Genomic DNA, 27,748 nt, shown 5'->3' with positions numbered 1-27,748 from the left:
AGCCTGTGTGAATTTTGCTTCGTTCAGATAAACTCAGCTTGGTGTGAGAAATTTCACAGTTAAAAGCTTCAATCTCAGCATAAGACTCGTTGTAGGGAAAGAATGACTCACTGTTCAGGAAGCCCATGGGGGGAAGCTCGAGGCATTGTGCATGCTTTCTTTCTCAGTAGTAAGAGCACTAAGTCCTCATTAAAAGAATGATGAAATAACGCCACATTCTTTTCTTAGACAAGCATTTCCCTAAAGAGAATTCAGCAGTTCCTGAGTCACGATGAACTTGATCCAAATTGTGTGGAAACGAAAGTGATTGCACCAGGTAAAGATGTTGCTATTTTTCTAAACTATGCAAATGCGGCAGACATATCCCTTTCGGACTGGTTGAGCTATGAAAAGAGGCAAAAAGAAAATAACAATGGTAATCGTGGGTTAAAAAAAAAAAAGGGGGAAGAAACTGCTGCTCTGGAAAGTGTTTGGTGTTCAGGCTGTGTGAAAATCAGAAAAGTTTCTGGCCATATTTTTGAGCTGATTGGGCCTCAGTTTGCATCTGCAACGTACTGGATGCTAACAGCACTGAATATGGAGTGCATCCACTGACTACGGACAGCAAGAATTGTTCAAACCTTTCACGCTGCACAAGTGCTCAAGAACTTTGTGAACAGTTTTGATTACTTCTGTTCAAAACGATATCCTCAGACAATTCAGCAAGCCAGGTGTAGCAAGCAAAAAGCTGCAGAGTGTTTAAGTGAACCTGATACATCAAAGTCAACAGCCTGTAATGATCTTCTACTGATTTGAAAGGAGTTTCTGAGGTAAAGTTTAGGTGATGCTGAAGAGCTCATGTTGGGAGCAGCCCCACCCAGGGCAGGGTGAAGCAGGGCATCTTTTCAGCTCCCTAAATCTGTCAGGTCACAGTCTATAGCTGAAGCTGCAGTCAGTTATTTTCACTCCGAACAAGCCTGTCTCGTGACCCACAGGCATGAGCCTGAGCTTCCCATGCCAGCAGAAAAGGGAAGTGCAGTGTGTGTAAATAAAGATCCCTCTGTCAGCCTGTTCTCAGTTGTGCTGTTGTGAGTAACACATTTCCTGCCCCTCTGTTGTGTTTTTGCCACACAGGCAATGCCATCAGCGTAAGAAATGCGACGTTCAGCTGGGGAAAGGAGCTTAAGCCAACGCTGAAAGAGTAAGATTTCTTTGTGCAGTTGCAATTCAGCATCTATCTGGTCTCTGGCTCTTGGGAGGCCTTTTTGAAAGGGGTCTGGTAAAAACCATGCATCACACATTAGCATCTCTTCTGCCTTTAAAACGTGGAGCTTGTCCCTCGTTGTCTTTAGGCTTTATAGAACAGGGCTGTAAGACTTTAACTCCACAGCAACCAGCATAAAGTAATTACCTATTGAAAGACAGGCTCCACAGATTCCCTAAATAGGCATTTTTTAACTGAATCATTGGACAAATCAAATTGATCTGATGGATTTTAAAGGCAGTTGAGATGTCTGTGTTTGGACCTAGGTGTGCCAGCCTCTTCCTTGAAGAGGCTTGTGGCAGATTCATCCCTGTGGCAGTGGAAAGACCATCTCCAGACTGTGGGGGTGAATGTTTTGTGCATTTGCCCATTTGAATTAACAGAAATAAAATTTGCCTGGAAGCATATATACCTTCTGTTGTGTATTAGGATCCATGTAAACAGAAGTTTGGCTTGATTTCATTAGTGAAAAGCACTTTGGCAGCAAAGAGACTGTGCCCATCAATTATTTTTGTATCAGTTCACCTTCAGGACCCTAAAGTAGGTCTACCTTTAAGAGCACAGTGGGGAAAACAGTGAAGGATTTTAATTGGGGAAGTCCTGTTCTTCTTGTGTCATTGTGAACCCTATTTACCAGTACAGGAAATACAATTCCAAAGTGGTTTGAACATTTTTAGATGGGATATATTCACTCAGTAATTTCATACACTTGGTTTTGGTTTTAAAATTAAACCCCAAAATACTTCTGGAAGATTGTCTGCTTTCAAAATGCTTGTTAACCCAGTTTGACTTGCTGATGGATTGATACAACACAGCAAAGAGTCTTAGAAGGCTTGTTAACAATCCTACTGCTTTAGCAATCAGCAAGATAGATTCTGGTGGGTTTTTGTTTGCTCCTCAAGTTCTGGTTACAGTTGATTGTATGCAAGAAAGGGAGGAGGAGGAGAAAACCAGTGACCAAGCTTTACTTATTATATCCAGTCAGGCTGTGACTGTGTATTTCAGCCCTGGTTTAAAGACCTTTGATGTCTTTAGTAAACTAATGTTTAATTAATTTCCAGCCTGTTTCCTCCACAGTATAAATCTGTTGATCCCCAGTGGTTCTTTGGTTGCCGTTGTTGGCCATGTTGGCTGTGGAAAGTCTTCTCTGGTGTCTGCTCTCCTGGGTGAGATGGAAAAGCTGGAAGGAGAAGTGGCTGTGAAGGTTGGTGTTTTTTATGAAACCATTTAATGATGGTAGGGAAATGTGCTGCTTATGCCTGCCCTTGATTAGAATGCACCTCAGACTCCAGAGGGAATTCTGGTTGCCCCTCTGGCAGCTTGTCTGCATGTTTGAGTTTTGCCCACTTTTAAATGAAATTACTTTCCTGATTTGATCAACGATATATGCGCAGTTAGGATATGTATAATGTGAATGTATAGGAACCAGGAGCTATATATGTGCTGAAGATCATTCACTCAGAGGATGAATTCCTGCTTGTTATGAGTCAGAGGTTTTCTCTCTCCCTCCTTTTTCTAGGGTTCTGTTGCATATGTGCCTCAACAAGCCTGGATCCAGAATGCCACACTGAAAGATAACATTTTGTTTGGCCAAGCTCCCAATGAGGAAAAATACCAAAATGTCCTGGAGGCCTGTGCTTTAATAACTGACCTGGAGGTGCTGCCAGGAGGAGATCAAACTGAGATAGGAGAGAAGGTAATGTTTTTAGGTAGTTTTCTCTTTTTTTTCAAGTCAGACCTGCCTGGTGCTTCCTGCTCTTGCTAAAGAGAGAATACTGTAAAGTCAGCACTTGATTTGATCTTCACAATGGCATCCCTGCTACAATCAACACCAAAACATGCAGGGGAGTTTTCTGGGAAGCACTTGACTTGAACTTTTTCTTAACTTTAGGCTTGTGTGTATTGTGATGCAGAATTACACATCCAGCCCTGGAAGATCAGAGTACCCTCTATTTGTCATGAATTGTAAAGGTGCATCTGTCCAGAATCACTGAAGGCCTTCCTTTTCCTGTGGGGATAAAAAAGAAGGGAACATATGGTTGTGCTTCAAGCGAAAAAAAAAAAAATATTTGATCATCCCTCAACACATTTTAATGAGAAACATTTACATCTGTGTTTACCAACAAAGATATTCTCTTTTCATAGGCCACTAAGTTTGAGTTAGATTTCACGAAATGGCGTGGAGATGGGGATTTGTGTGTAAAATGAAAAATGTGGAAGATGTTCCAGGTGCCACAGCCCCGCTTTGAAATTGGCATTTTACATCCTGATTGACAGCTTCACTTTTTATAGTTTTGTGTTTTAACAGCTCCCTTTAGGAGCCTATTAAAAAGAGACTCCATCTCCAGGTTGCTGAGTGAGTGGAAAAATGGGCAGTGAACAGGCAGATCTAGAGGCATTCTGTGCTTGTCTCTGGGTGGGTTATTCTTTTCAGCATGTCGTGGTTCAGTTTAATAGTTGAGTGCTGGGCTGGGTGAGAACCATGAGAAGTCAGAGCTTCTGTGTGACACAAAAGTTTTGTTCTCTCCTGTCTCCCTCCAGGGCATCAACCTGTCAGGGGGGCAGCGGCAGCGTGTGAGCCTGGCCCGTGCTGTGTACAGCAGCTCAGATATTTTCCTGCTGGACGATCCCCTGTCCGCCGTGGACTCGCACGTAGCCAAGCACATCTTCGACAAAGTCATCGGCCCGGATGGGGTCCTGAAGGGAAAAGTAAGCTGGGGTTTAAACACACACAAAAACTTTCACCACCCAGGCCTGAGTGCCAGCTCATTCCTGAATTTCTGTGTGTAGCTGGCAATGTGAGCGCCTTTCCTCACAGCCCAGGCTGTGGTGGAACACTGCTTATGCATGCCCAGGAACGCTGTGGTCTGGTCAGAACATGTAGAGGCAGAAACCTGCCCTGTCCTTTAAAATCCCTCCTCTATGAGATCTCCGAAAAACAAGGCATATGCTGAAATGTGCACTGGCTGCTGGTGTTGTTTCTCAGAGGCAGCGCAGCCAGAAAGCTGCACCAAATACGGATGTTACAGCGAACTTTGGCAACAACAACCCAAACTGCAGCGGCTCCTGCTGCCCTCTTCTCAGGTCATCTCAGAGCTCAAAAGGGAAGGGCTGCAAAGAAAATCAGCATAAGGGAAGGAAGGAATGATAATTCAGTGTGTTCACTTTCCTCTCTGTTTTTGTCAGCAGTAGGAGCAAAGTGAGTTCATGTACATAATTCCAAGCTGATTTACCTAATGTGGAGAGTGTTATTTCACTGGGCACTTCACCTTGACACAGTAATTCCTTCCTTGTCCCAAAAACGTGTTAGCATTTGGCTTGCTAAGTACTGTCAGTCCCCACAATGCAAATGAGGGATATGTTTTTTTTTTTATTATTTTTTCCTATTCAGACCCGAATCCTGGTGACCCATGGCATCAGTTTCCTACCTCAGGTAGACCATATAATTGTCTTGGTAGATGGCAAAATTTCTGAAATGGGATCTTACCAAGAGCTTCTGAATCAAAACAAGGCCTTTGCAGAATTCCTCCGGAATTATGCACTGGATGAAGACGTTGAAGAGGATGAACCAACAAGTACAGTATTGTTTTTTCTTCAAACATGTCTTTCTCTGTCAAAAGGATTACAGATATTTTCTCTGTCATGTGTCCCCTGGTTCCTCATGGCAACGTGGCATTTGCCTTTCTGTACTACCGTGAAAATTATTGTCTGTGGCTAGATCTGTATTACTGAGAAATCTTTTCACAAATTTCTTTCAAAATGTCATGTGGTTTGTCGTACAGGAAAGCAATTCTTATCCTTGAAATTATTTTAAACTTGGGAATTTATTTTACAGTTAGAAAGGTCAAGCTCAACAGTAGCCAAGAACAAACAGTGCTTGCTATCAAAGGGGCTGCCCAGAGTCTGGTGTGTTTTCTCTTTATATGTGGTTGGGGTATTTTTCATGTAGCAGAGTTCAAATGACATTTTAATCTTGGGTTGCTTTTCAGCTTGGTTTGGTTCTGACAAAATGATGCAAGATAAAAGCATTCTGGTGGATGTTTCCCCTGTGTGATAGTGTTCCCATGCTCTGTTAATACAGCACTGCTGCTCTCCAGCCTGGCAGAGGAACATGCATGGCACCTTCCGGCCACAACAGAGGCTTGCAGGACTCCTGATGTGACTCCCCCAGCCCAGGATCATGCCCAGAACGTGCCCTATAAATGAATTTAGCTAGAACCAGCTCTAACACTATTGCCTGCCATTCTGATGGGTTAAAGGGATGTGATATAAATGCATTTGGCAGCCAACCTGCCTCAAAAGATCTTTGCAATTTTGTTAGGAGAAGTGATGAACAGAAGGGATATAAGTAAAGCTAGGGGGGAGCTTATGCACTATGATTTTCCTGTGGGGGTTTTGTTTCTTATGGCTCTTCCTTTGTATGGCCACCTTTTTCTGTGCTTTTCTGTGGCAGAAAATTGAGGTGTGATCTTGTCTTGCAGTGCTGGAGGAGGAGGAAGTGCTGCTGGCTGAAGACACACTGAGCATCCACACGGACCTGGCCGATAACGAGCCAGTGACAAACGAGGTTCGCAAACAGTTTCTTAGGTAAACATGAGGTCCTTGTGTTTCTAGTCTGTGTCTAGGGTAAAAAACCTCTCTCAGATGGCAATGCTGCTTCTCCATCTTGGCTTCAGTTTCCTCAATTTCCTCTCATAAATAAATTGGTTCAATATCCTTTTAAAAATAAATGTGAATACGCAAAGATCAAACATCTATTCCTTCAGTCTTCTTTTCAGTCTGGACTGAACCAATTTCTAAAAGCAGCTCTCTGGCTCTCAGGTAATACCACTGTGTGTATTTACCCACACAACAGTGAACTGCTGCCAGGTGTGTGATAAATAAACCCCTTGCATTGCACCTTTCCATTGGGAGCCTTGGAAATCTTTGGTGGTTTTTATAATCATACCCATAGGTGCTGTCCAGCTGCTGCTGATATGAAAACAGAGAAGCTCAGGGTTCAGTTTGAAATGTCTGCTTTGCCATGAAGCCTCTAAAGGCCTTTCCCAAAGAGCTCAGGCTGTGCCGCAGCCTTTCTTAGATCCTGTATTTCTGGCATCCCTGAACATGCAGAGAGGTGGTAGAAGCACCCACAAGCTGTGAGTGAGGCTGGCAAGGGAACCTAATGGAAGAACTGGGAGTAAATCCAATTCACTCCATCCCAGCCTTGCCTTAGCACTGCCACAATATGCCCTTTTCCTCCTAATGACTCCTTTGTTTTAACTAGGCAACTTAGTATAGTGTCTTCTGAGGGAGGAGAATGTCCCAATAAAATGTCAACGAGACGAAGAGTCTGTGAGAAGAAGCCAGCAGAGCCTCCTCTTCCAAGAAAAAATGCTAATGAGAAACTTATTCAGGCTGAAACCACTGAAACAGGCACGGTATGGTTTGATTCCCCCCTCCCCTTTTCTACCTTTTTTTTCTGTTTGAAAAAGAAAATCCCCTTTATTTTAACATTTGATCCAGTTCTGTTAAATGTGTTGTATAAATCACAACTGCAGGCTTTAGGCATTAATCTGGTGGCCACTGATCATTCAGATTAGGGATTTTGGCAGAGGTTTTGGCACCTAGCTTGCCCTATATTCTTAGGGAAAAAAAAAAAATCTCTTCCAGCTCCCTCCACAGTCACCCGATACTGCAGAGTCCTGCACTCCATCAGCCCTGCCTTTGCCTCATAGAGCTTTCAGCACTGTTAGTTTCTAAACTGTTTGGTTGCTGCTGCGTCCAGCTGCAGCACTGGGTTACCCAAACCAGCTGCCTCTGGGTGCCAGTGTTGCTGTTTCTGCCTAAATACCTGCCAACCCAGCTACAGAGCACTTTGTGCTTGTAGGTACAAAGGGGCTGTATTCCTCCTGAGTAGGGCCAAGGAGAGAAATGGGAACTAGAAAAAGAAGATGGGAACACAAAAGTAAAAGAAAGGAACAGAAAGGAGCAGCAGATGGAAGAGGAGCAGGGAGCTTTGATTAAAAAACACCCCTTCCCTTAACTTCAGAAGGCTCAGTGTGTCCTGTTTAGTCTGATGTACATGGTCTATGGCACAGAGCAGCTTTTTCTGTGGATTATTTTAGCCTTCAAAGTCCCTAATGAACAACACTTGTTCTTTAATTATTCCTTCTTACGCTTTTTTAAGGACTGAGCTTTGTCCTGAGTCTCTGTCTCTCTGCTTCTCTGCCTTTTTGCACTACCTTAGAGATACCACCTTTACTTATTGCCATAAGTATCATCTGTTTATGTTCTTGTTGGGGTGCATTAGCATTTGGTACCTCATTTAAGTTGCTGTGAAGACACAGAGTGGAGGTATGTTCAACATTTTTTCCTTAAATAGGCTGTTTAAAGTAGTCTTGAGTATAGTACTCCTCCCAGTTGCTTCTTCTGCCTGAAAATCTTGGCTCCTATTCTTATTACCCATCTTTTGCTGCTATTTGATCTGGCTTCTTTCTTTCCTTTTTTTTTTTTTTTTTTTCTCCCCCCCTCTGGCATAGTCTTAAAAACTAAAACCCCACCAAAATAATGAAACACGGATCCTCAACATGGAGAAGAGTATTTCAGAAAGGTTTCTGACTTGTTTTGAAAGCCGTCACCCTGACAGGGAGCTCAGGCGGATGAACCTTTCTCTGTGGTGTTTAGGAGTTCAGGCAGTTTTGAGTTAGGCTGGTGCCAGAGTGCATTAAAGTTTTATCAGCAGTTCCTCTCACAAGGAATTTTTCTATCTTGTAATTCTCTCTAAACTCCTCCTTGTGTGGGTTGTGCAAACCAGCTCTGGTGTGTGATTTTGCAGGTAAAGCTAACGGTGTTCTGGCAGTACGTGAAGGCTGTCAGCCCTGTCATTTCTTTGGTGATCTGTTTCCTGCACTGCTGTCAAAATGCTGCTGCCATTGGGGCCAACGTGTGGCTCAGTGACTGGACCAACGAGCCGGTGGTAAATGGGACTCAGCAAAACACAGCCATGAGAATCGGGGTCTATGCTGCCCTGGGCCTCTTGCAAGGTGAGGACAAGTAAAATCATCATGCCCCAATGTTTAGGAATGAGGTATTGGGTCAGAAAGGTGTGGCACCAGTTGCTAGTGGTCCAAAAGGATGGTAGGTTTAGATTACGTATTATGAGGAAATCATTTACTGTGCTGGAGGTGAGGCCCTGGAACAGGGGTGCCCAAGGAAGCTGTGGCCGCCCCATCTCTGGACGTGTTGGATGGAGCTCTGAGCAACCTGGGATAGTGGTGATGGGGTTTGAAATGGGTGATCTTAAAGGCCCCTTCCAGCCCCAGCCATTCTGTAATTCTATGAAAATTGCCCCCCAACTCCTATCCTAAGCAAGGGAACTCGTGTAACCTGGAGCTACACAGTCTGAGCTCAGCCCAACACTTGAAATTTTGTTGTGAAGCCCTGGAGGTGGGGGGTTGAACAGGTGATGTGGGAGCTTGAGAGAGGAAAATTGGAAAGAGAACATGAACACTTCAGTGCAGAAGGGGATGAGAGGTTGGAGTGAAGTTGTAGCATTAGCACTTTGTGGAGGCTAGTGGGAAACAGCAGGAAGATAGTTGTGTGTCTCTTTTCCATAGACAGGATGGTGAATCCTGTGGGTGTTCCTGTGCCTTAGGCAGCAGTGGATGCAATGCTGATGTGCATAGGAAGACAGGGTGGGCAGGGAATAAAGTGAAGCAAAACAAGCCTGGAGCACAACAGGAGCTGCCAAGGGTCAGGGAACTGTGAATTGTGGACATCATGGGATAACACCTGCTCCTCACCTGCCAGGGCTCATAGTGCTGATCTCCTCCTTCACCCTGGCCATGGGGGGCATCAATGCTGCCCGGACACTCCATGCTGCGCTGCTGGAGAACAAATTCCACACCCCACAGTCCTTCTACGACACCACCCCGACCGGGCGAATCATCAACCGCTTCTCCAAGGACATCTATGTCATCGATGAGGTCATCCCACCCACCATCTACATGTTCCTGGGGACATTCTTCACCTCCTTGTCCACCATGATCGTTATCATAGCAAGCACCCCGCTCTTCACCGTGGTTATAGTCCCACTGGCAATTTTCTACTTCTTTGTTCAGGTAGCTGGAAAAAATGTGTGATGACTACTGCAATTATTCCTCTCCTTTTCTTTTTAGGATAAACAGCATTGATCCGGGGGGAAAACGGAAATACCTGAAGTAGCTGTGTGTTCATATAAACAAAACATTATTTACTTCTTTCAGAAAAAGAAATTTCCTGCAAGATGTGGCCATGAAATAGATAGACATAAACTTTTTTAGCTTTTAAGTAATAAAAAATAAGCCTGCTGCTAGAGGCAGCACTGCAGTGCATGTCAACCTATTAAAATGTGGATATATTTGACATACTAATAAGTTTTCAAGGTAGTGAGGAATTAAAATGTTGAAAATAGAAAGCATCAATTTTATTGCTTTCTGAGCAATAATCAAGTTTATTTTACAGACTGTAAATAGAGACCTGATAATGGAGGTGCAAATGCACAATTTGTTTTCTTGGAAAATGAGTCTCCTACAAATAGATTCATTCCGCTAAGTTATATTAACTAAGTTTAAAGGGACATAGATAAATGCAACTTTCAGTCTACAGAAATTGCAGTTACCAATACTCTTTTCTGGAATGATGTAAAGGTAACTTTCTTGTATGCTCTTCTTAATTATAGACAGTATTTCAGAGGGTTGAAGTGCGTTAGTAGCAATCTCCTTTAAATCCTTAACCTAAGAAATTCTTCACTGTTAATTAAAGCAATGAAAGTATTTAAAGAACCTTTCAATTTCCTGTGAAAAATGGCAGCGATTCTACATCGCAACCTCCCGCCAGCTGAAGCGCCTGGAGTCTGTGAGCAGATCCCCCATCTACTCCCACTTCTCAGAGACTGTGTCAGGGGCCAGTGTCATCAGAGCCTACAGGAGAGTGAAGGCCTTCGTGGACATGAGTGATCTGAAGGTAGATGAAAATCAGAAGAGTTATTATCCTGGCATAGTGTCAAACAGGTAAAACATCATTTCTTGTTTCCACTTAGATAACCCTGTTTGCAAAATTGGTCCCAGGCAACTTTTTCCCACTCTGCTTACACCTGCATTCTTCCCAGGTGGCTGGGCATCCGAGTTGAGTTTGTGGGGAACTGCATTGTCCTTTTTGCTGCCCTTTTTGCTGTGATTGGTAGGAACAGCCTGAATCCTGGCCTGGTGGGGCTGTCAGTATCCTACGCGTTGCAGGTACGTGTTACAGCTTTATTTGGGGGGGGGGTACATTTTTGTAGATGATGTGGATATATTAGCAATAATCTAAGTGCTTGCTAAAGCTGGGGTTAATAAGGAAATAATTAAAATGCATAGTGGGATGTTTGGAAAACAGAGATTCACAGTGAGTGCTGAAATCATCAGCAAGCTCACCTGAAGGAGGATCTCGGGGCACTTCGGGAGCATCAAGGCTGTGCTGCACCCCAGTACCCTCGGGGGTGGCACATGGGAGACCCAGGAAGTGTCAGAACATCAAGAGCAGACCATTTGAACGGCAGGGCTTAATGTGTCGTGCATCAGTCCTGCTGTGCACCACATTGGTGTGTGTAGGTAATTACAGGCAGATCAGTAGGATTTATAATTAGACAAGGCAAACTGTACTGACCCAGACTGTGGAAAATATAGCAGATTTAATGGCCTCACTCTTGCCAGAAGCATTTTAGGTACCATCAGTGGGCAAAGTTGCTGTTAGCAGTTTTCCAGTGAAACACATGATTTGGGGAATGACTTCCATCCAAGTTTTTTTGAGAGGGCCAAGTGTTTAATCAGCAAGGAGCATCATCCTATGCTTCTTCACCTAAGCACTTGATAATCTGTATATTTCTTGTCCAGTAACTGTATTAACTTTAATGCAAATTAAACTAATTATCTCATTTGTAACATTAATGTGAATCCATGCCTTAATAGCAGTGTCTGCTGTTGTTGGGTTTTTTTGGGGTTAGATTTTTCTGTGGCTTTTTGAGGGGGGTTTTGGTGTTTTGTTCTTGTTGGGGTTTTGTTTGTTTTGGGGGGGTTGTTTTTGAGGGGGTTGTTTTGGTCTTGGGGAGGGGATTGTTTGTTTTCAAGTTTTGTTTTGTTTTGGTTGTGTGTTTTTTTTTATTATGTGTGTTGTTCCTCTGTGGGTGGTATTTTGTTCCTTGTCTCCCCCAAGGTGACCTTGTCTCTGAATTGGATGGTCCGAATGACTTCTGAACTCGAAACCAATATTGTGGCTGTGGAAAGAATAAAAGAGTATTCAGAAACTGAAACAGAGGTCAGCTACCACAAGTCCAGCATGCTCAGAAACAAGCTGAAAATTTTAATGCACACATTTACATGGTCTTTCTTGAGGCTCTAGAGAGATGGTTCCTCCTCTGAGAGTTATCATTTAACCTGAACAAATGTCATGCTCTGAACTGTAATTTATGCTATCACAGCTCCAAATTGTTATTGCCATCATGCAGCCTGTGCTTAGCATCTCATTTTCTGCTGCTGTGAGTGGCTATAGCACAGGACATGAGTTTCACATCAGAATATTGGTCCCTTTGTGTTTGAAGTGTTTGATCCACAGTCTCACCTGTGTGGCTGGTGCCGTGGTCCTGCTCATGAGCAGAGCTGCAGTACAATTATCAGGCCTTACCCACGTTTTCAACAGTACTTCTGTTCAATCAGCTTAATCAGTCCTCACCTCCCATGAGAACATCTCTAGGAACACTGTACTGCTAATCCAGGAAATCATCCAATCGCCTACTTTTGCTGCCAAGGACTTTTGAAAGTGGCAGATGGAGCTGTGCCAGGAAAGCTGCTCTCTGGACACACTGGTTTGTTAGTCCTGTGTACATACTAACAATTAGGAAATGGAGGAGAGCTGCAGTAAAGGGTTCTGGAGATCAGATATTTTACCTGGAAGGAAAAAGTTAGCTAGACAAGTTGTGTGATGTGTGTTACAAACCAGAACTTGAGCTGGCAGAAAACTGGCAGTGTTCTGTTAAAGTTGATGGGAAAATATTCATATCCATTGAGGATTCATCCCTCTGTGCTCAGTTTTTTTCCTGTTGACATCACAACAAAGACTAATGGGTGGATACTTAGGATCCCATGTTTTTTCCCCATTGTTATAAATTTATTTGATCATGGAGATCTCCCTTATCTGATAAAATACTTTTATCTGAGCTTGAATTATTTTTTCTCAAACCTATATGAGGCATCTCTGACTTCTGTTTTCCTCAGGCTCCCTGGATCATTGAGGGCAAGAGTCCCCCAGAAAACTGGCCATCCAAGGGAGAGCTGGAGTTTGTGAATTATTCAGTGAGGTACAGGAAGGGCCTGGATCTGGTGCTGAAGGGTCTAAACCTCCAAGTGCATGGTGGGGAAAAGGTGAGTTACCAGCTGAATGTCTACTAGAACTTTGCTCTGAGCCTCCAGTGAAAACTGTGGAGTAGAGGAGAGGGTCTAGTGGAACGTGATGTCAGTGCAGGAGTCAGCAGTGACACCTGTGCTCTCCATGTGCCAGCATCCTCCTGGCTGGAAAGCAGTAGAGTGGATAGCATGGGACTTTATGGCCTTTCCAGTTCATTTGGCAGCAGGCTCCCTATGCCACGTAGGAGGCACCAGCCCAAGTGACAAAAATTCAGTGACAGGAATGCTTTTCTGAAGCAGTGCAGATGGGAGAAGGAATTCCAGCTTTTTCTGCTCTTTCACTTCCCTTGTGAAATTTTTGGCATGGAAGGAAATGACATTCTTTGTTTCCTTAATCAGGAAATTGTCTTCATTCTGGGGGATTCATTTCTTCATGCTTTGATGGAAAGTTCTGAGGTTTGCCTGCTGGAGACAGAATAATTAGCATGGGAAAGTCCTTTCCTGGGCAGTGTGTTGCTAAAAAATAGAATTGCCCTTATTCTAAGCAGACAGGATGACGGCATCCTTCTGGCATGGAGATACACATGCTTGCCATGAAGTAGGAATTGCCCTTAGAGAGCCTTTATTTCTTGTCCTTGAGTGCCTGGACCTACCATGGGTGTTCCAGATCATCCAGAGTTATGTAGGATGGCTCTAGGCCTGTGTTATTCATTATATTTATGACATGTGATATTTATATGGAATATCATTCCAATTTCAGGAATGGCAATAAGTACATTACAGTGTGTCCAGGGTTTCTAGGGAAGGATGGGACATTCTTTCTTAGATTCAGCTCTTCAGTCAAACCTCCTAGAGGAATCTCAGAGGGTTGTTTGGGAGTTTTTTGTTGGGTGTTGTTTTCTTCTTAACTGTGTGCTTTGTTGTTAAACCTGCAATTTGTTGTAGATTGGAATTGTTGGCAGAACTGGAGCAGGGAAGTCCTCCATGACGCTCTGCCTCTTTAGGATCCTGGAAGCTGTAAAAGGGGAAATTAAAATTGATGGTGTGAAAATTTCAGAAATTGGTCTCCATGACCTTCGATCGAGGCTAACAATTATTCCTCAGGTACTGTTTCTGTGTGTCACAATGAAGGAATGTTTTCTAGCAGCTTAACAAACCATAAATAATGGTTTATCCAAAGAGGAAAATGTTTTGTTACACTCAGAAAATTGTTTCAGAAAAACAAACTATTTATACTTTAACCGGTCCCATCCTGCCACCTTATAAGCTGGGTGATAAAACAGGATTTAGGATAAACCACCGTTAGAGCTGAAAGTTGAGCTTCAACTGTGTAATGTAATGTATTTTCAGAGAGGATGGGATTGGGAGGTGGCCTACTTCCAATGCAATGGACCTCAAAGCAGCAGCCCATAGTATCTATACTTAAAACAGCTAAAACACTTGTCTAATGAAAATTTGTTTTATATCCAGGATCCTGTTTTGTTTTCTGGAACACTGAGGATGAACCTGGATCCATTTAATAAGTATTCAGATGAAGAAATATGGAAAGCACTTGAACTGTCTCATTTGAAAAGGTTCGTCAGCAGTCAGCCATCCATGCTGGACTATGAGTGCTCAGAGGGTGGAGAGAATCTTAGGTAAGGAATGCTTGGACTAGAACTTACACTGAGCTGCCATTCTGCTGTGACAGTGGGTGACACCTGAGTTCATGCTGACACTGGTCTGTCATCTCTGAAATGATTCAGCCATCTATTTCTGTTCCAAGAAAGCCACCAATGTTCAAAGATTTGCCTTTTCTTCTGCCTCTGCCACAAATGATCTGATTCTTCTTCCAAACACAAATCCCAGCTTGTCTGAAAGAAGCTTTAGGTGACAGGATATTAGGGACAGGCAGTCCCTTAAACACATTTTGGTAGGAAGGGAAATGCCATGATAACATTACTGCTGTGCTGAATAGGAGTTCACTGCCTGACACTTTAGCAATGTTTATTTTCCATTGCTATTTGGAAGGCCCATGAAGACATGACTGGGGATGATAAAATGCCATGTTTTGATATGCTTCATTGGCTTCTGAGGCTGTGGTGTCACCAGATGGTCTGTGATGAATGTTCGACTCCTTCCTCACCCTGCAGATGGTCAGAGACTGAGTTTGGGCTATGTTTGTGGCAGGGGAGGAAGACTGTGTTGCTCAGATATGTGTATATTTTATTTTTTTTATGGTAGAAAGGACCTTGCAGCCTCATAACGTGGTCTTTCCCTTTTTATTTTTTTGTCCTAAGTTTGCATATGCTCAGCGTTATCAGAACTGTGAGTGTTTCTGAAAGCCTGGGCAGAAATGTTTTCATGAGCTGCCCTGGCTTTTGTCAGTGATAAAAGGCGCATTTGGTGGCTCTGCCCAGCAGTAAGTGATCCTATCACCGTTCCTGTTGGCATGCTGCAGCCTGCATGTGTGACCTACGGGGCTGACAGACCAGGCAGCTTGCAAAACATTTCAGGGTTTTTTGAGTAACCTGATGAGTGACCTGCTGAGCACGAGCGGCAGTGGGGAGCTGAGGGCAGTGAAATGCTCTCTGTGCTTGCAGCGTTGGCCAGAGGCAGCTCGTGTGCCTGGCCAGAGCTCTCCTGCGCAAAACCAGGATCCTGATCCTGGATGAAGCCACGGCCGCCATCGACCTGGAGACAGATGACCTCATCCAGATGACCATTCGGACACAGTTTGTGGACTGCACGGTGCTGACCATTGCACACAGGCTGAACACAATCATGGATTACACCAGGTAAAATCTCTGAGTAGTGCATGGCAGGCTTGAGGGTTTGCTGGGGATGTGAAGCAGCACTTGGAGGGGTCTGGTTTGTCTCTAGACATGAACACTGGTTCTCTTGTCCAGCAGTGTGTAAGCAGTCATGTGCTACATAATCCCAGAATTTCCAGCCCTGACTTTGCCTCTGCTGCCATAGAAAACAGGTTCTATATTCAGAAACCAGAGCTGTGCAGTGGCCCAGGGCCACTCCTGGCACTGTTTGGAAGCTTATGGAGCCTTGTTAAACTAGCAGCTCCTGTAACGTCTTCCCTAACAGCATGTCATTTTAATTACTTGAAAATATATTAATAATCTTCGTCAGCTTTTATCTCCTTGGCTTTCTGGAACTATAGTTTCAATTCCAGATGCTTTTTTTCCCCTCTTCTTGCCCCTGGGAGACAGTGACTGCCCTGTTACTTTTGTAGTCAAGCAGCAGCTCACAGAGAATATTTATCATCTGTTGTGTTTTAACATGTGAAAATAATTGAGGAAAACAAAGGCAAGGCAAAGATTAGAGAAGTTTGCTCTGTGACACAAGCAGGTACCACATTCCTTTTGAGGAATTTTCTGACACATCTTTCCCCCAACACTGTCTTTTTGTTTTGTACAGGGTTCTTGTACTAGACAATGGGACCATAGCTGAATTTGACACACCTGCAAACCTTATAGCAGCAAAGGGTATTTTCCACAGTATGGCCAGAGATGCTGGACTTGCATGAAGAGAAGATCCCTTGGGTTTTGGTTTGGGGTCTTTTTAAAATTACTGACTTGCCACAAAAGTGACTTGTGAATGTACTGTAATTTACAAAACAGTTTTTGTAGTAGACTCAACTTGTGATATGTGAAGGAAGCATTTTACAATTATAAGGACCAGGAAGTGAATTTTTTATTTTTAAATATTTTCTATATACATAAAGTATTTTATTACATGCTTTTTCCCTAAGAATGACAAATATTCTGCCAAGAAAATGTATGTACCACAGTGTAATTATGTACTGCATTCAGGTTTGTAATTAGTAAATTATATTAATGGTACAAAATACACCTGATTTGTGTGTTTTCTGCATAACGATTCATAGGTATTAAAGTGAAAAGACAGGCCCAGTTAAGCTGTGACTCAGCTGAGTACCAGTGAAATGCTGTGTAATCTCTGAGTGGTTCCAACCTGTTCCCTTCAATATTTCCCCCAGGACAAGGGACTCCTGGGACCTTTGGATTCCCGTCCAGGGCCACTTCAGCATTATAAAATTCCTCTTCAGCCTAAGAAGCAATATGCATTTAAAGCTAAACCTACAAATGGCTTCATATAAAACGTTAACCACATAGTTTTTTCCAAATCAATAGACCCCATAGAAGCCCACAGGGACACAACTGGACCAGAAGTATCAGAATTTGGCTGTATGTTTTTGGGTAGGAAGTCACAAGTCTGCACTTAAGCTGAATGTGCATGCTGAGACAGGTGTGTATTTAGTTTATCTTGTTCAACACTTAGTCATCTGAAATAATGGGTGGTTTGTTTTGCAGAAATAATTATCTATTTCATTATTGATAACCAGGCCTCAGATAAAAGGAGGCCTGTGTTTAAACAGCATTTGCTGCTAGAATCTGCTAGAACCTCTTTTGCTTCATTTTGTGTTTTACACTAAGCACTCCAGAAAACCACCCAGCAAGAAAAACGTTCCTATGTTTTACCAGAAGGAAAGCACAGAAAAATTTTGAGAAAACAAAATAATAATTTATTAATTCTTACAAATTATGCTTCTTAAATAGAAACCCAAATTTGCAGCCAAGCGTTTATTAGACATTAACATTTCATGTAGCAGAGCACAAAGTGATGAATTATTTATCACACACAGAATGTATTGGTTATACACAGATGGGATTGGGGAGTGTTAATAGTATCTTCCTGGTATAAACTGTACAAGGTATAAAAATATTCCTGGGAATTAATAGATAGGGATCAGCATCTGTGCAAGGTTGCTGCCCCAACAGCTGAGCTTTTCTCTAGGGGGTCTTACTGGTTAACCCTAAATCCTCCTGGATTCAGCCAATGCCTGAACCATCCTGTGCTGGGGAGAAGGCAGCAGCCAGGGTGACATGAGGAATGACAATTTTATTATTCCATTACAGAGAACTTAATATTCCACCAGCAATCTGGTATAAAAACAGATATTACCAATGACTGGGACTACGTCTGACCTCTGGCACTTTGTAGAAGAGGCTTTTTCAGTGTGACAAAACCTTCTGTATTCACCTGGGGAAACTGAGCTTCAGTGCGGTGACTGGGCACAAAGAGAATTCGGTGCTAGCAGGGATCTGTGCTGGCAGCTGAGCCCGGCCTGGCTCCTGTCGGCAGGTTGGGAGCTCCCTCTGGTGTGCTCAGTCCCTGTGCTCCAAGCACTTCCACGAGCTGAGAGCAGCGAGCCCACGGCGCTTTGGGGACAGTTCCCAGTGGGTTGGAGGTGGCACAGGCAGTGACACAGGCAGCAGCTGTCCCTTAGCAGCTGCAGCCCCCAGGACAGGTGAAGGCTGTGCTTGGTCCCCAGCTCCACACACAGGGACTCAGCCCAGAACTGCCCCAGCAGCCATACTGCACAGCCTGCTCAGGCTCTGAACTCTGAGACAAGACAAAAGATAAATTCCTTTGGCAACTGCAGTTTCCGAAGAAATTGGGGGGAAAGGGGGGAGGTGAAGAAACAGGAAAATTCAGACTATCCTGGTACCTTCTGTTTGCCTGTTACACCTCATGCTTTAGTTTATTCATCTAATCCACAGCACCTGTTTTTCACGTGGCCTACCAGCGCAGAACTCTTCCTCAAATTCAAGTGACTAAATACTAAAATCCTAAAAAAATCAGATAAAATCCAGCTCTTAAATACTTTTCAATTTCTTTATTCGAGAATTTCACAGCAAAAGTAGTCAAATTCTGAATTTTAAGTAATTGTAATTTTAAGTTTAATTTTCAGTAAACTACATGGGTAAACACAAGTCACAGTGAGAAAAAGAAAATACATTGCATAGGAACATCAAGACTGGCTATCAGCCCAGAAAACCCTGGGTACTTCACTGGTTTGTTTTTACACAGGTAACTTTATAGGTTCAAGATGCAATTTTTCTCAGGAATGTAGAGGTCAAAGAAAAATAAAATTACACTTTTTGTGCTTTTAAAAGGGGAAATTAAAGCAGCATTGAAGAAATGTCAACACAGTAACAAAAACAATATATTAAATTGCACATGTCATTACATGTCAATTGCTCATGTATATATTGACAGACAACACTAAAAGGGATTTTGGTTGAGAGCCAATATTTATTATTTGGATAATTACTGTCACTTTTATTTTCAACCTGAGAAATAGGGAAAAGTGTAAACAGGGATTAAGAAATCACAGGTAGTAAGTCACTTGATAGAATTTAAACTTGACATAGTTTGTGCTTCCACAGATGTAAACCCTTCTGGTTTTTTTCCCTCTAAGTAAAGTAGGACTTAATAAACATGATCTTAAAAGAGAACATTGATGGTAATGGACTCAGTACAAATATTAAATGGGCTTCATGGCAGGTTCTTTAGCTTGATTACCTCTGCTATTTTATAGCAAATAAATTATTAGAACAGCTTAAGGTAAGCCTTTCCCTGAGAGCTGCTAACTCTGCAGTATTTAATTATCTTTTTGTAAGGAAGTGTTGCATTTACAGGTAGTTCTACCAATACTTCCTGTGTATTGAGTTACGTTTACACCACTCACTGTTCTTAAGATTAACTAGAAGCTGTAAATGTGCATAACCACTTCAGTTTATTTCACGGTTAACAAAATAGATTTCTTCACATCATTAGCCCTTATAGACACTGTTTTTCAAACATAATTGTAACACGAAAGATAAAAATCTTCTGGTTTATTCCTTAATTAGTACGTAAGTTCTGATGCCTTCTTGTTATACCCACTCTGTTCAGAAAGTGTTGAGACTCTGAAAAGTAAGTTTTTGTCGCTTACTGTTAGAACAAGTTCCAGTTCTTGGAAATCTTGTAGCCTTGCAACATCCTTGTCCTTTAAACAGATACAATAAGGAGTTAGGCAATAGTGTCTGTTAATTTTGCAGAGCTAAGTTAAAATAATAAGCTCATACTAACACAAGGTATGTATTTATTCATGACTATGACAGTTCTTTACAGTGAACTGGAAAGCAGATATCCTGTTGCATCTTGTATTTACTCTGGGGTCTTATTCAGCTATTCCCTTAAGTCTATTTTTAGAAGGAATGCAACACTGACAGTGAGTGCAAGTGATTAGTGGGATTACACTTGTCAAGATCTACTGCATGCCACCCAAATCCTCTTTTTTTTTCCCTTGCTAATTCTTGGAAGCTGATGAATTGATGCTTGCATCTACCCAAGGAGGTCATGCATGTGGCTGGCTTCCTTCAGAGCTACCCAGCCAGGTAGCCCCTGCAGCAGTGGTCTGCTGCCAACAGCAGGACACAGAGTCAGGTCTGTGTCACTGCAGGAACAGTAGGGGTCCTCAAGTCCTACCACAGAGCGTGAAGTGATCAGGGATGAAAACAAGAAGTTCTTTCAACAATAACCAAGTTGAAAAGTGACAAAATTGCTTATGTCTTTTTTCTCCACTTCTTGACTAACACAGAGTAAGACATTCTGTAGTAAGTGAAGAAGCAGCAGACTGAAGTCTGTTAATCTATTCCTAATCAGATTTTCCCCATGAGTGACGCCAACAATGCTCTACAAGGATTTGAGAGTGAAAGAAAAGTCAGTGGTTACTTGGTAAAGCAGGTCAGCAGGTTCCCTCTCTGTTGGCTGCAGGGTAGATGTCCCTGAAGGAAGGACAGTTACAGAGTCCTGCACTCAGAACAACCCTGGAAAACACCTCTGTTCAAGGATTGCAGCCAGGCCTTGCTGAACTCACAGAGCTTGGTTGAACTCTGCAGGCCTTTTAAATGCTGTTGGCAGCTCACGTGGTGTTGTGTGGTACTGAATTTTGCAATGGAATCATAAAATCCGGTATTAACTGGGTCTAGCACCAAATTATTATGAAAGGAGGTGATCAAAAAATTTGAGAACCATTTTACTTAAGAAATCCCAATTAAGTGCTGAGTGTTGCAAATTGAGCAGATTTTTCTTTTTTTTTTTCCCTAACATGGGCCTATGCAGGTGACCAACAAATTATTCATTTATAACAGTAAAAGTAACCTAAAAATCTCTTCTGTGAGTTGCTGCACTTCAAAAGGTAGAGCTCTTACCTTTCTTAACATTGTATTTGGTAATTTTCTGATCTTCTGGACGTGCTCAGGGTTCACACCCAGCTCACGGCAACTCACTCGGAGCAGCTCCTTGTAGGTCAGTTCTTGTCTGTCCAGTTCAATTTCAATGAAGTCATTTTCTCTAAGATTAGGGGTTTGTATTCTCACTTTAAGCACCAGTTCTATTAGAAATAAAAAGTCACATTAATAGGCAGAGGTATAAAGAACTGGAAACAATGTCTCTGTAACAAGTTCCAGGTATTTCTATGTTCTATTAATCTCGTTTGTGTCACTGGTAAGAATGCATGAATCCTCAAAAAGCAAAACCTGGAATTGTATGACCACAGTTTTAATGAGATTGATTTTCATCAAATTATACAAAAAAAATCATAGCAAATCTAATGCAATATATGTCTGCATGCCTGAACCTTTGCATGAATACTCTTTAATTGATTTAAGCTGATTTAAGAGCAGCTTATACTGGTTACTAATTTCCTGAGCAATCCAAGATTGCTTTTATTAGTATTTCTTGCTCTCAGTTCACTTCTTATTGCTACCTCATGGTAACAGAATGCCTTTTACTTGAAGAAAGAATTCTGAATGGTAACTGGAATTCCAGTTTTCCCTCTCTGGGTAGGCTAAGTTTTCCTGCAGAACAGGCAGATCCTAGAACAGCTCAGTGCAGACTGAGCCATGTGAGGTTCTCTTGAGTACACTGGCTACTTGCTGATGATCTGTATTTGCAGCTTGGACTATGCTATCTAGAAAATTAGATGACCCTGGTGTCTATATGCTTTTATAGCAATTGAGACAGCAAATGTTTACATCAGTACTTTAATAACAGTTCCAGCAGAAACAGGCTATCAGCATACTTCATTCCCTTCAAATGTTTCCTGAATGCCTAAGGATGGTAATCTGAAAGTCTCTGGAAACACGTGATTAGTCTGCACTGCCCAAGGTGACAGAAGATCAACAGAAAGCCAGAAGAGATTTTTGGTGTTACCTTGCATGTTGAGTGGAAAAGCTCCTGTGAAGAAAATGGGCTGAAAGGCCGGCACAGGCCCCATGCAGGAGCTGTTCCCTTGCTGGGGTAGGGACTGGCTGGATCCTGCTGGCGAGGGGCTTGTGCCCCAAGACACCGAACCCTGGTAAGCAGGAGCTCTCTGGAGGACAGGATTTGGGTGTGATGATGGCCCAGCAGACCCTCGAGGCAGGGGTTGGATGTCCCCGTTGGAAGGTGCCTCAGGAGCAATATTCCCGGGCTTTAACTGTGCTCCTGCTCGCCTGTAGTTGTCTGAGTCAGGTATAGATGGAGAGGTGGTGTCTTGTGGTTCCAAGTGTGAGAGATTCCCATTCAGGGTAGGATCTGGAATGCTGGTACTTGAGGTGTTGTAAACATATGGGAAAGGTGGGTTAGCCAGGTAATTGGGGATGATTGGCAGATCTGAATCTTGCTTGAAGTCTGTGAGTTCATCTTCCACTGTAAAAAAAAACCAAAGAATATTCTCCAAGACTGACTTGGGGGTTGGTTTGTGGTGGTTTTTTTTTTTTTCGTTTTTTTCTTGGTTTTTCTTTTCCTATTTTTTACACAGAGGGAATGCAGTGCTAAAAGCACCACAGGTTAGAAGATGCACCAGGAAGCATCGTGCCTTTATTTCCTACAATAAACAGAATGCTTAGGTATTGCCATACAAACATAAAAGCTGAGTCTGATTCTAATAATTCTAGGGATGCTAATTCCTTCTAAACACTGCAATACTTCTGTTTTGGCTTGTTTTAATCTGTAGCAGCACATTGTAATATGGTCTCTGGTGGAATAATGCTGTCATCTTCATAATGTATCAGGCAACGAAAAACAAAGGGTCGTATGTTGTTTGATATTAAGGCAGAGGATAAAGGGAAGAGAACATGCAGTACTGGGAGAGCTGCAGCATTACCCATGCAACAGCTGGGAGAGAACAATGAAAACAAAACCAGACACGGGAGTACAAAGGAGAGACAAGAGGTTGTTAATCGACCACATTTCAAATTACTTATCACCTCCAGCAGAAAAACCTGCTCTGTTTCGGCAGTTACAAAACAGAACAGAGATGCTCAACCAATGTCCTTTAATGAGCCATTTATCTGGGCTGCTAATTTTTGATGTATCCAACACAGAACGTAAGGAAAATTAGGTGTTGCTCATACAAGAGCTTCCTACAAATTCGAGAGATTTCTCTCCTGCTGTTCTTCTGAAAACTGGAAACTGCATCTACCTGGCACAGAGCATTCCTCAAAATCCAGTTTTTCTAAATTTCTAGTGTTTAGAAAAAAGTTTGGCTAGCTGGGTATGGAATTTATTGGTAATCCCCTTTACTTAAACTTTGTTTTCTTACCATGTAAACACTCTAGAAAGCAAGTCCTAATACTAAAATCCAAACACAGTATCTTCACGTGCAAGACAAAGAGTGGACCACACATGCTTTGACCACGCTCTTACTAATCTTTGATGAGCATATGGCACGATCACTATAGGTTACCTCCCAGCATCTTCCTGATCTCTCTCTTGGATGTTAACTGGGCTGGCCTCTCCCCTTTCTTCGTCAGGATGTTCTTGTCAGCCCCAGCGTGCAGCAGATAAGCCACAACCGCCGCGTGGTTCCGCTTGCAGGCCCAGTGCAAACAGGTCCTGCACATGGAAAACATCAATGCTGTGTCACATGCTGTGTCACATCCTGAGCTCCGGCAGATTCATCTACACTCATTCTTGCTGCCTATGAGAAGAACACTCTATGCACATGTAAAATAGGTTTGAGCTGCAAACTTCCTTGGAAATTCACCCTGGATTGGGAGTCTGCAATGGCACTTGCTGATGTCATTTTCTCTTTGCTCCAACGCTCTTTACTACAGTAGTAGTTTTTAAGTTCAGGATCTTTTCCATTTATCATTTCTCAGGCTACAGCCTTTAGGCTACTGGAAAAATAAGTATCAAAGTAAGGTTTGTGTATGATATTTTAATCTTTTAAAGAATCAGCTGTACTTAGAATACTTGTGTTTGTGTGTGTGTACATGGGATCTATTACCAGTATCTCCCTAGGATGCTATAGGTACTCTCTGATTAATGCTGCCAGCTTAAGTACTTGCACTTAATGGCAAGTAAATTACATTTAAAATATTGTAACCATAGTTTCTAAGAACCATTCTTTGCCCAGTTACCATTTGCTGCATCAATAATTACCCAGCTTAGATCTGCAGACAACAAATTTTTTGCAATTTGTAACTGATGCACAGAACTAATCCCTTTTCAGTATTTTCAAATTATTTGCACTTGCTGTCTAGAGAAACATATTTAACAAAATCCTAAAAGCTGCTTAGTGTTCAGATCTTATTTAGTGTGTGTATTAAGGACTTCTAGACTCACACATGTAACTTGCTCTAGAGTTGTATCATTCTTTCCTATCCCGGGTTCTACTGATGTTTGACCTTTCTCCAGCGTTTATATTTTATTTTAATTCTCTAGCTCCAGCTGAAGGAATTTCTTCAGAAAAATGAACATGCTCAACCCTTCTCCAAGTTTGTTTATTTCTTTTTTAAGAATTACATTTTAAAAAGTAGAGATAAATAAACTTAGAAGAGAAAAACTTTCAGTCGGAAGTCCAGCTCCAAAAAGCTTTTTCCACTTTGGATGGTTTGGTTTAGTTTGGTTTGGTGGGATTTTTTTTTACAGAAAGAGACTGCAAAGTCCGACAGACAGGGTAATATGTGCATTGAGCACAAAATTTGCTGGTCTAGTTTTTAGAGAAGATACGTAAGGCTCAACAGCACCGCTTCATTTTGGGATTCATCCTGGCCATTCCACATGGCCTGTGCTGAGAGGAACCATCTACCCAAAGACCTGATACGTAGCAAAATGTAAATACTCAGCACCTCTAAGCATCACACATACTGAGAAGCTCACTGCAAAAATTGTAATTGTTCAAACTTAAACAACAATGAAGATCCATTTATTGCCATGGTTAAAAATTACCAGATCATTATTTTTTTAAAATAATTTTATTACAAGACTTATTTCATCGATTCCAGATTTAGATACAAACTCATTCTGACGACAGCTTGCTTTTTATCTCACTAAGATAATTCAGTGTCCTGTGAATCAGTTAAAATTTTTACAAGCTTTAATTTTAATCACAATTTAAAGCTCAAAAAAAGCATGTTCCACGCTTCTCAAAACTGCTGATTGAACTTTTATAAGTCTTGCTCCTTTCCTAATTTTATTTTTTCTGTGTTTAATTATAATGTCATAGAATCCTAGAATGGCTTGAGTTGTAAGGGACGTTAAAGTTCATCTCATTCCACCCCTGGCCAGGGGCAGGGACACCTTCCACTATCCCAGGTTGCTCCAAGCCCTGTCCAACCTGACCTTGGACATTTCCAGGGAAGGAGCAGCCACAGCTTCTCTGGGCAACCTGTGCCAGGGCCTCCCCACCCTCACAGGGAGGAATTTTTTCCTTACGTCTAATCTAAGTCTCTTCTAATTTAAAACTATTCCCCCTTGTCTTATAACCATCCACATGTGCAAAAAGTTGTTCCCTCTTTTTTTTAATAAGTTTATCATTTCAAGCACAAAACAGCACAGTAAATACACACTGAATTGAACCTGCGGAAAACAGTCTCTGAAAATGCCTGAGCATTCCCTGTAAAATCCTCCTTCAAATAAAATTATGTGTGTGTTTATGCCTACAGTGTTACTTGTACAAGTGCCTATTACAGAACAGCCTTCACTTTAGTGTCCTCACGTGGATCTGAACGAGATGCCAAATCCCAAGTGTTTGTACACATCGTTGGAAAGTTTCCTGCTTGAAAGAGAAAGTGATTTTCTAACTTCAGTTAATAATAAATATTTCTGCTTAGGCAAGAGCACGTAAAGCCGAGGTCTGTGTCCCGACAGACCACACCGTCTCAGGCTGGGGGAAAAAAAAAAAATCAAAACCAACACTACAAGGAAAGTCCACAGTGACCTGGAGAAGGGGCACACAGGGCAGGAGGTGGAGTGGGGACGAGTGTCTGTGACCCCGGTTATCCTCTCTGGAATAGGGACAGCTCCATAGCGGAGTATTCGGAGGCAGATCGAGCTTTTCCTTCCTCCTCAATTCACCCCGCCCGGCCTTTCACGTGAGGAGCGACTCGGCGGCAGCCTCCGCACGGGACCGCCCGGGCCGAGCTCCCCGAGAGGCCCCGGGTTCGGGGGGGGCGGCCTTACCATCCGTTGACTTCGTTCTGGGAGTTGAGGCCGACCCCCAGCTCCACCAGCCGCCGCACCTCCTCCGCGTCGCCGAGCGCCGCCGCCTCCCGCAGCCGCTCCTGGCGCTCCCGCTCCGCCATCTCCCCGCAGCCGCCGCCCGCCTCCCGCATCGCCTCCCGCAGCCCCGCGGCCGCCCCGCGCCTCCGCCGCCGCCCCCGCCGTGCTCCGGCCTGGGGGACGCTATTGCCGGTGACAACCCGGCCCCGACAGCCGGTTCCGGGGCGCGGCAGCTGCCCGGGGACGGGCCGGACACGGCGCAGTCCCGGCTGGAGGGTTAATGGGCATGGAAGTGCATGGTATGCGCTGTCTCCTGCTCCGCTGGTTGTTTTTGCGGGCTCTCGATTTATCGTGGAGTGGATTATGGAATCATTGAGTGTTAAGTGTTGGGAGGGGCCTTAAAGATCATCTCGTTCCACCCCCCTGCCACGGGCAGGGACACTTCCCTGTAGACCAGGTTATTTAGAGGCCCCATCCTGCCTGGCACTGGACCCCATCCAGGGGTGGGCCAAATTTCTAGCTCACTGACTGTCTCTGGTAATTTAATTAAGATTAATTTTATCCAGTGGTTTTACTCAAGGAAGGAAGAACTCTATGATGACCACCGTTACGCAAAAACCTGCTGCTAAAGAGGCTAAATAGAGGGATTCAGAAAAACTGGGTTTGCCTGGTAACTGCATGAGGAGGTTCTGAAGAGATTTTTAAGATTATGATGATTTGGTTTGGGAAGGAACGTAATACTCATCTAGTTCCAACCCCCTGCCATGGACAGGGGCACCTTCTACTAGACCAGGTTGCTCCAAGCCCCATCCAGCCTGGCCTTGAATACTTCCAGGAATCGGGCATCCTCTTATCCTGCATAGGAAACTCCCATCATCTTTGTGTTCTCAGCAGAATCAACCAATCCCTAAAAAACAGAAGTAAAATAAAGATCGCTATCCGTCTGCAAAGCAATTGGAAATATGATAGGTATTTCCTGCCATTTGCATGGTTTGGTTTGAAAAGCTGTTTTTTGTCGTGGATTTGTCCTAAACCAAGTTAGAGAGCAATCAGTAAAAACTTGACCACTATAAAAAGTCAAAATAGTAATTTCAAACACCACTCAGACTTTTGTATTCCAGCTCGCTCTACGCAGCCACAGCAGCATGCCAAGGAATTCTGCAGTAGTCAGGCTCCGGTGTACCCTCAACCTGTCAAGCATGGGGACAGGCTTTCCAGGGAAGTGGTGGAGTCACCATCCCTGGAAGTGTTCAAAAAACATGTGGATATGGCACCTGAGGACATGGTTTATTGGTGAGTGTGGTTGGACTGGATGATCTTAGAGGTCTTTTCCACCCATAATGATGCTACAGTTCCCTGAATTCCTAAAGGAACACGCACAGCTGGAGGCACTCGGGACCGGGACTCAGGAGCGGTTTGGGTGACTTTCTCCTGCCGGGATGCAGAGGGGACCATGACACTGCCTCATCTATGCCCAGGCCCATGTCCTTAGACTCCAGCCATGACCAGCAAGGCCACTAGCACAGAATCCCAGGATGACCAGGTTGGAAGAGACCTCCAAGATCATTGAGTCCAACCCATGCCCTCAACAACAACGCCTCAACTAGACTATGGCACCCAGTGCCACATCCAGGGACGGTGACTCCACTACCTCCCTGTGCAGATCATTCCAGTACTTTATTACTCTTTCCGTGATTTTTTTTTTCCTAATATCCTACCTATATTTCCCTTGGCACAGCCTGAGACTGTGTCTGTCCTCTTGTTCTGTCAGTTG

The 27,748-nt window shown here is 43.2% G+C and overlaps 2 protein-coding genes across 2 annotated transcripts in view; one reads left to right on the top strand and one right to left on the bottom strand.

Moving 5' to 3' along the window:
* Positions 1 to 16,505, top strand: part of ABCC3 (ATP binding cassette subfamily C member 3) — a 46,629-nt gene extending 30,124 nt beyond the window's left edge. Inside the window, 18 exon segments of the mRNA XM_066200884.1 lie at positions 229 to 316; positions 1,114 to 1,180; positions 2,321 to 2,447; positions 2,763 to 2,939; positions 3,785 to 3,952; positions 4,635 to 4,818; positions 5,725 to 5,830; positions 6,510 to 6,663; positions 8,061 to 8,268; positions 9,035 to 9,345; positions 10,076 to 10,275; positions 10,374 to 10,500; positions 11,456 to 11,557; positions 12,514 to 12,660; positions 13,588 to 13,746; positions 14,113 to 14,279; positions 15,225 to 15,419; positions 16,054 to 16,505. Coding sequence (XP_066056981.1) covers positions 229 to 316; positions 1,114 to 1,180; positions 2,321 to 2,447; positions 2,763 to 2,939; positions 3,785 to 3,952; positions 4,635 to 4,818; positions 5,725 to 5,830; positions 6,510 to 6,663; positions 8,061 to 8,268; positions 9,035 to 9,345; positions 10,076 to 10,275; positions 10,374 to 10,500; positions 11,456 to 11,557; positions 12,514 to 12,660; positions 13,588 to 13,746; positions 14,113 to 14,279; positions 15,225 to 15,419; positions 16,054 to 16,162 — 2,796 coding nt within the window. The 3' untranslated portion in view covers positions 16,163 to 16,505.
* A 717-nt stretch (positions 16,506 to 17,222) lies between these two features.
* Positions 17,223 to 26,093, bottom strand: ANKRD40 (ankyrin repeat domain 40). The gene is made up of 5 exons (XM_066200885.1): positions 25,936 to 26,093; positions 23,216 to 23,364; positions 21,700 to 22,176; positions 20,697 to 20,878; positions 17,223 to 19,489 (listed from the first exon to the last, which is right to left on the bottom strand). Exons 1-5 carry the CDS (start codon positions 26,085 to 26,087, stop codon positions 19,349 to 19,351), a joined length of 1,101 nt encoding a protein of 366 aa, XP_066056982.1. The 5' UTR covers positions 26,088 to 26,093; the 3' UTR covers positions 17,223 to 19,348.
* Positions 26,094 to 27,748: the final 1,655 nt, after the last annotated feature.

This window comes from Chamaea fasciata, unplaced genomic scaffold (genome assembly GCF_029207755.1).
Source record: "Chamaea fasciata isolate MVZ Bird 193981 ecotype frontalis unplaced genomic scaffold, bChaFas1.0.hap1 SCAF_19, whole genome shotgun sequence".
NCBI classification, from domain to species: domain Eukaryota; kingdom Metazoa; phylum Chordata; class Aves; order Passeriformes; family Sylviidae; genus Chamaea; species Chamaea fasciata.
This window is presented reverse-complemented; position numbering and strand designations above follow the sequence as displayed.

Excerpts from the sequence above, each read along its gene's own strand:
- ANKRD40 (XM_066200885.1), bottom strand. The coding sequence starts at position 26,087 with ATGCGGGAGGCGGGCGGCGGCTGCGGGGAGATGGCGGAGCGGGAGCGC. Across the intron at positions 22,177-23,215 it reads GATCAGGAAGATGCTGGGAG|TGGAAGATGAACTCACAGAC; the intron begins GTAACCTATAGT and ends TTTTTTTTACAG. Across the intron at positions 19,490-20,696 it reads CAAATACAATGTTAAGAAAG|GACAAGGATGTTGCAAGGCT; the intron begins GTAAGAGCTCTA and ends ATCTGTTTAAAG.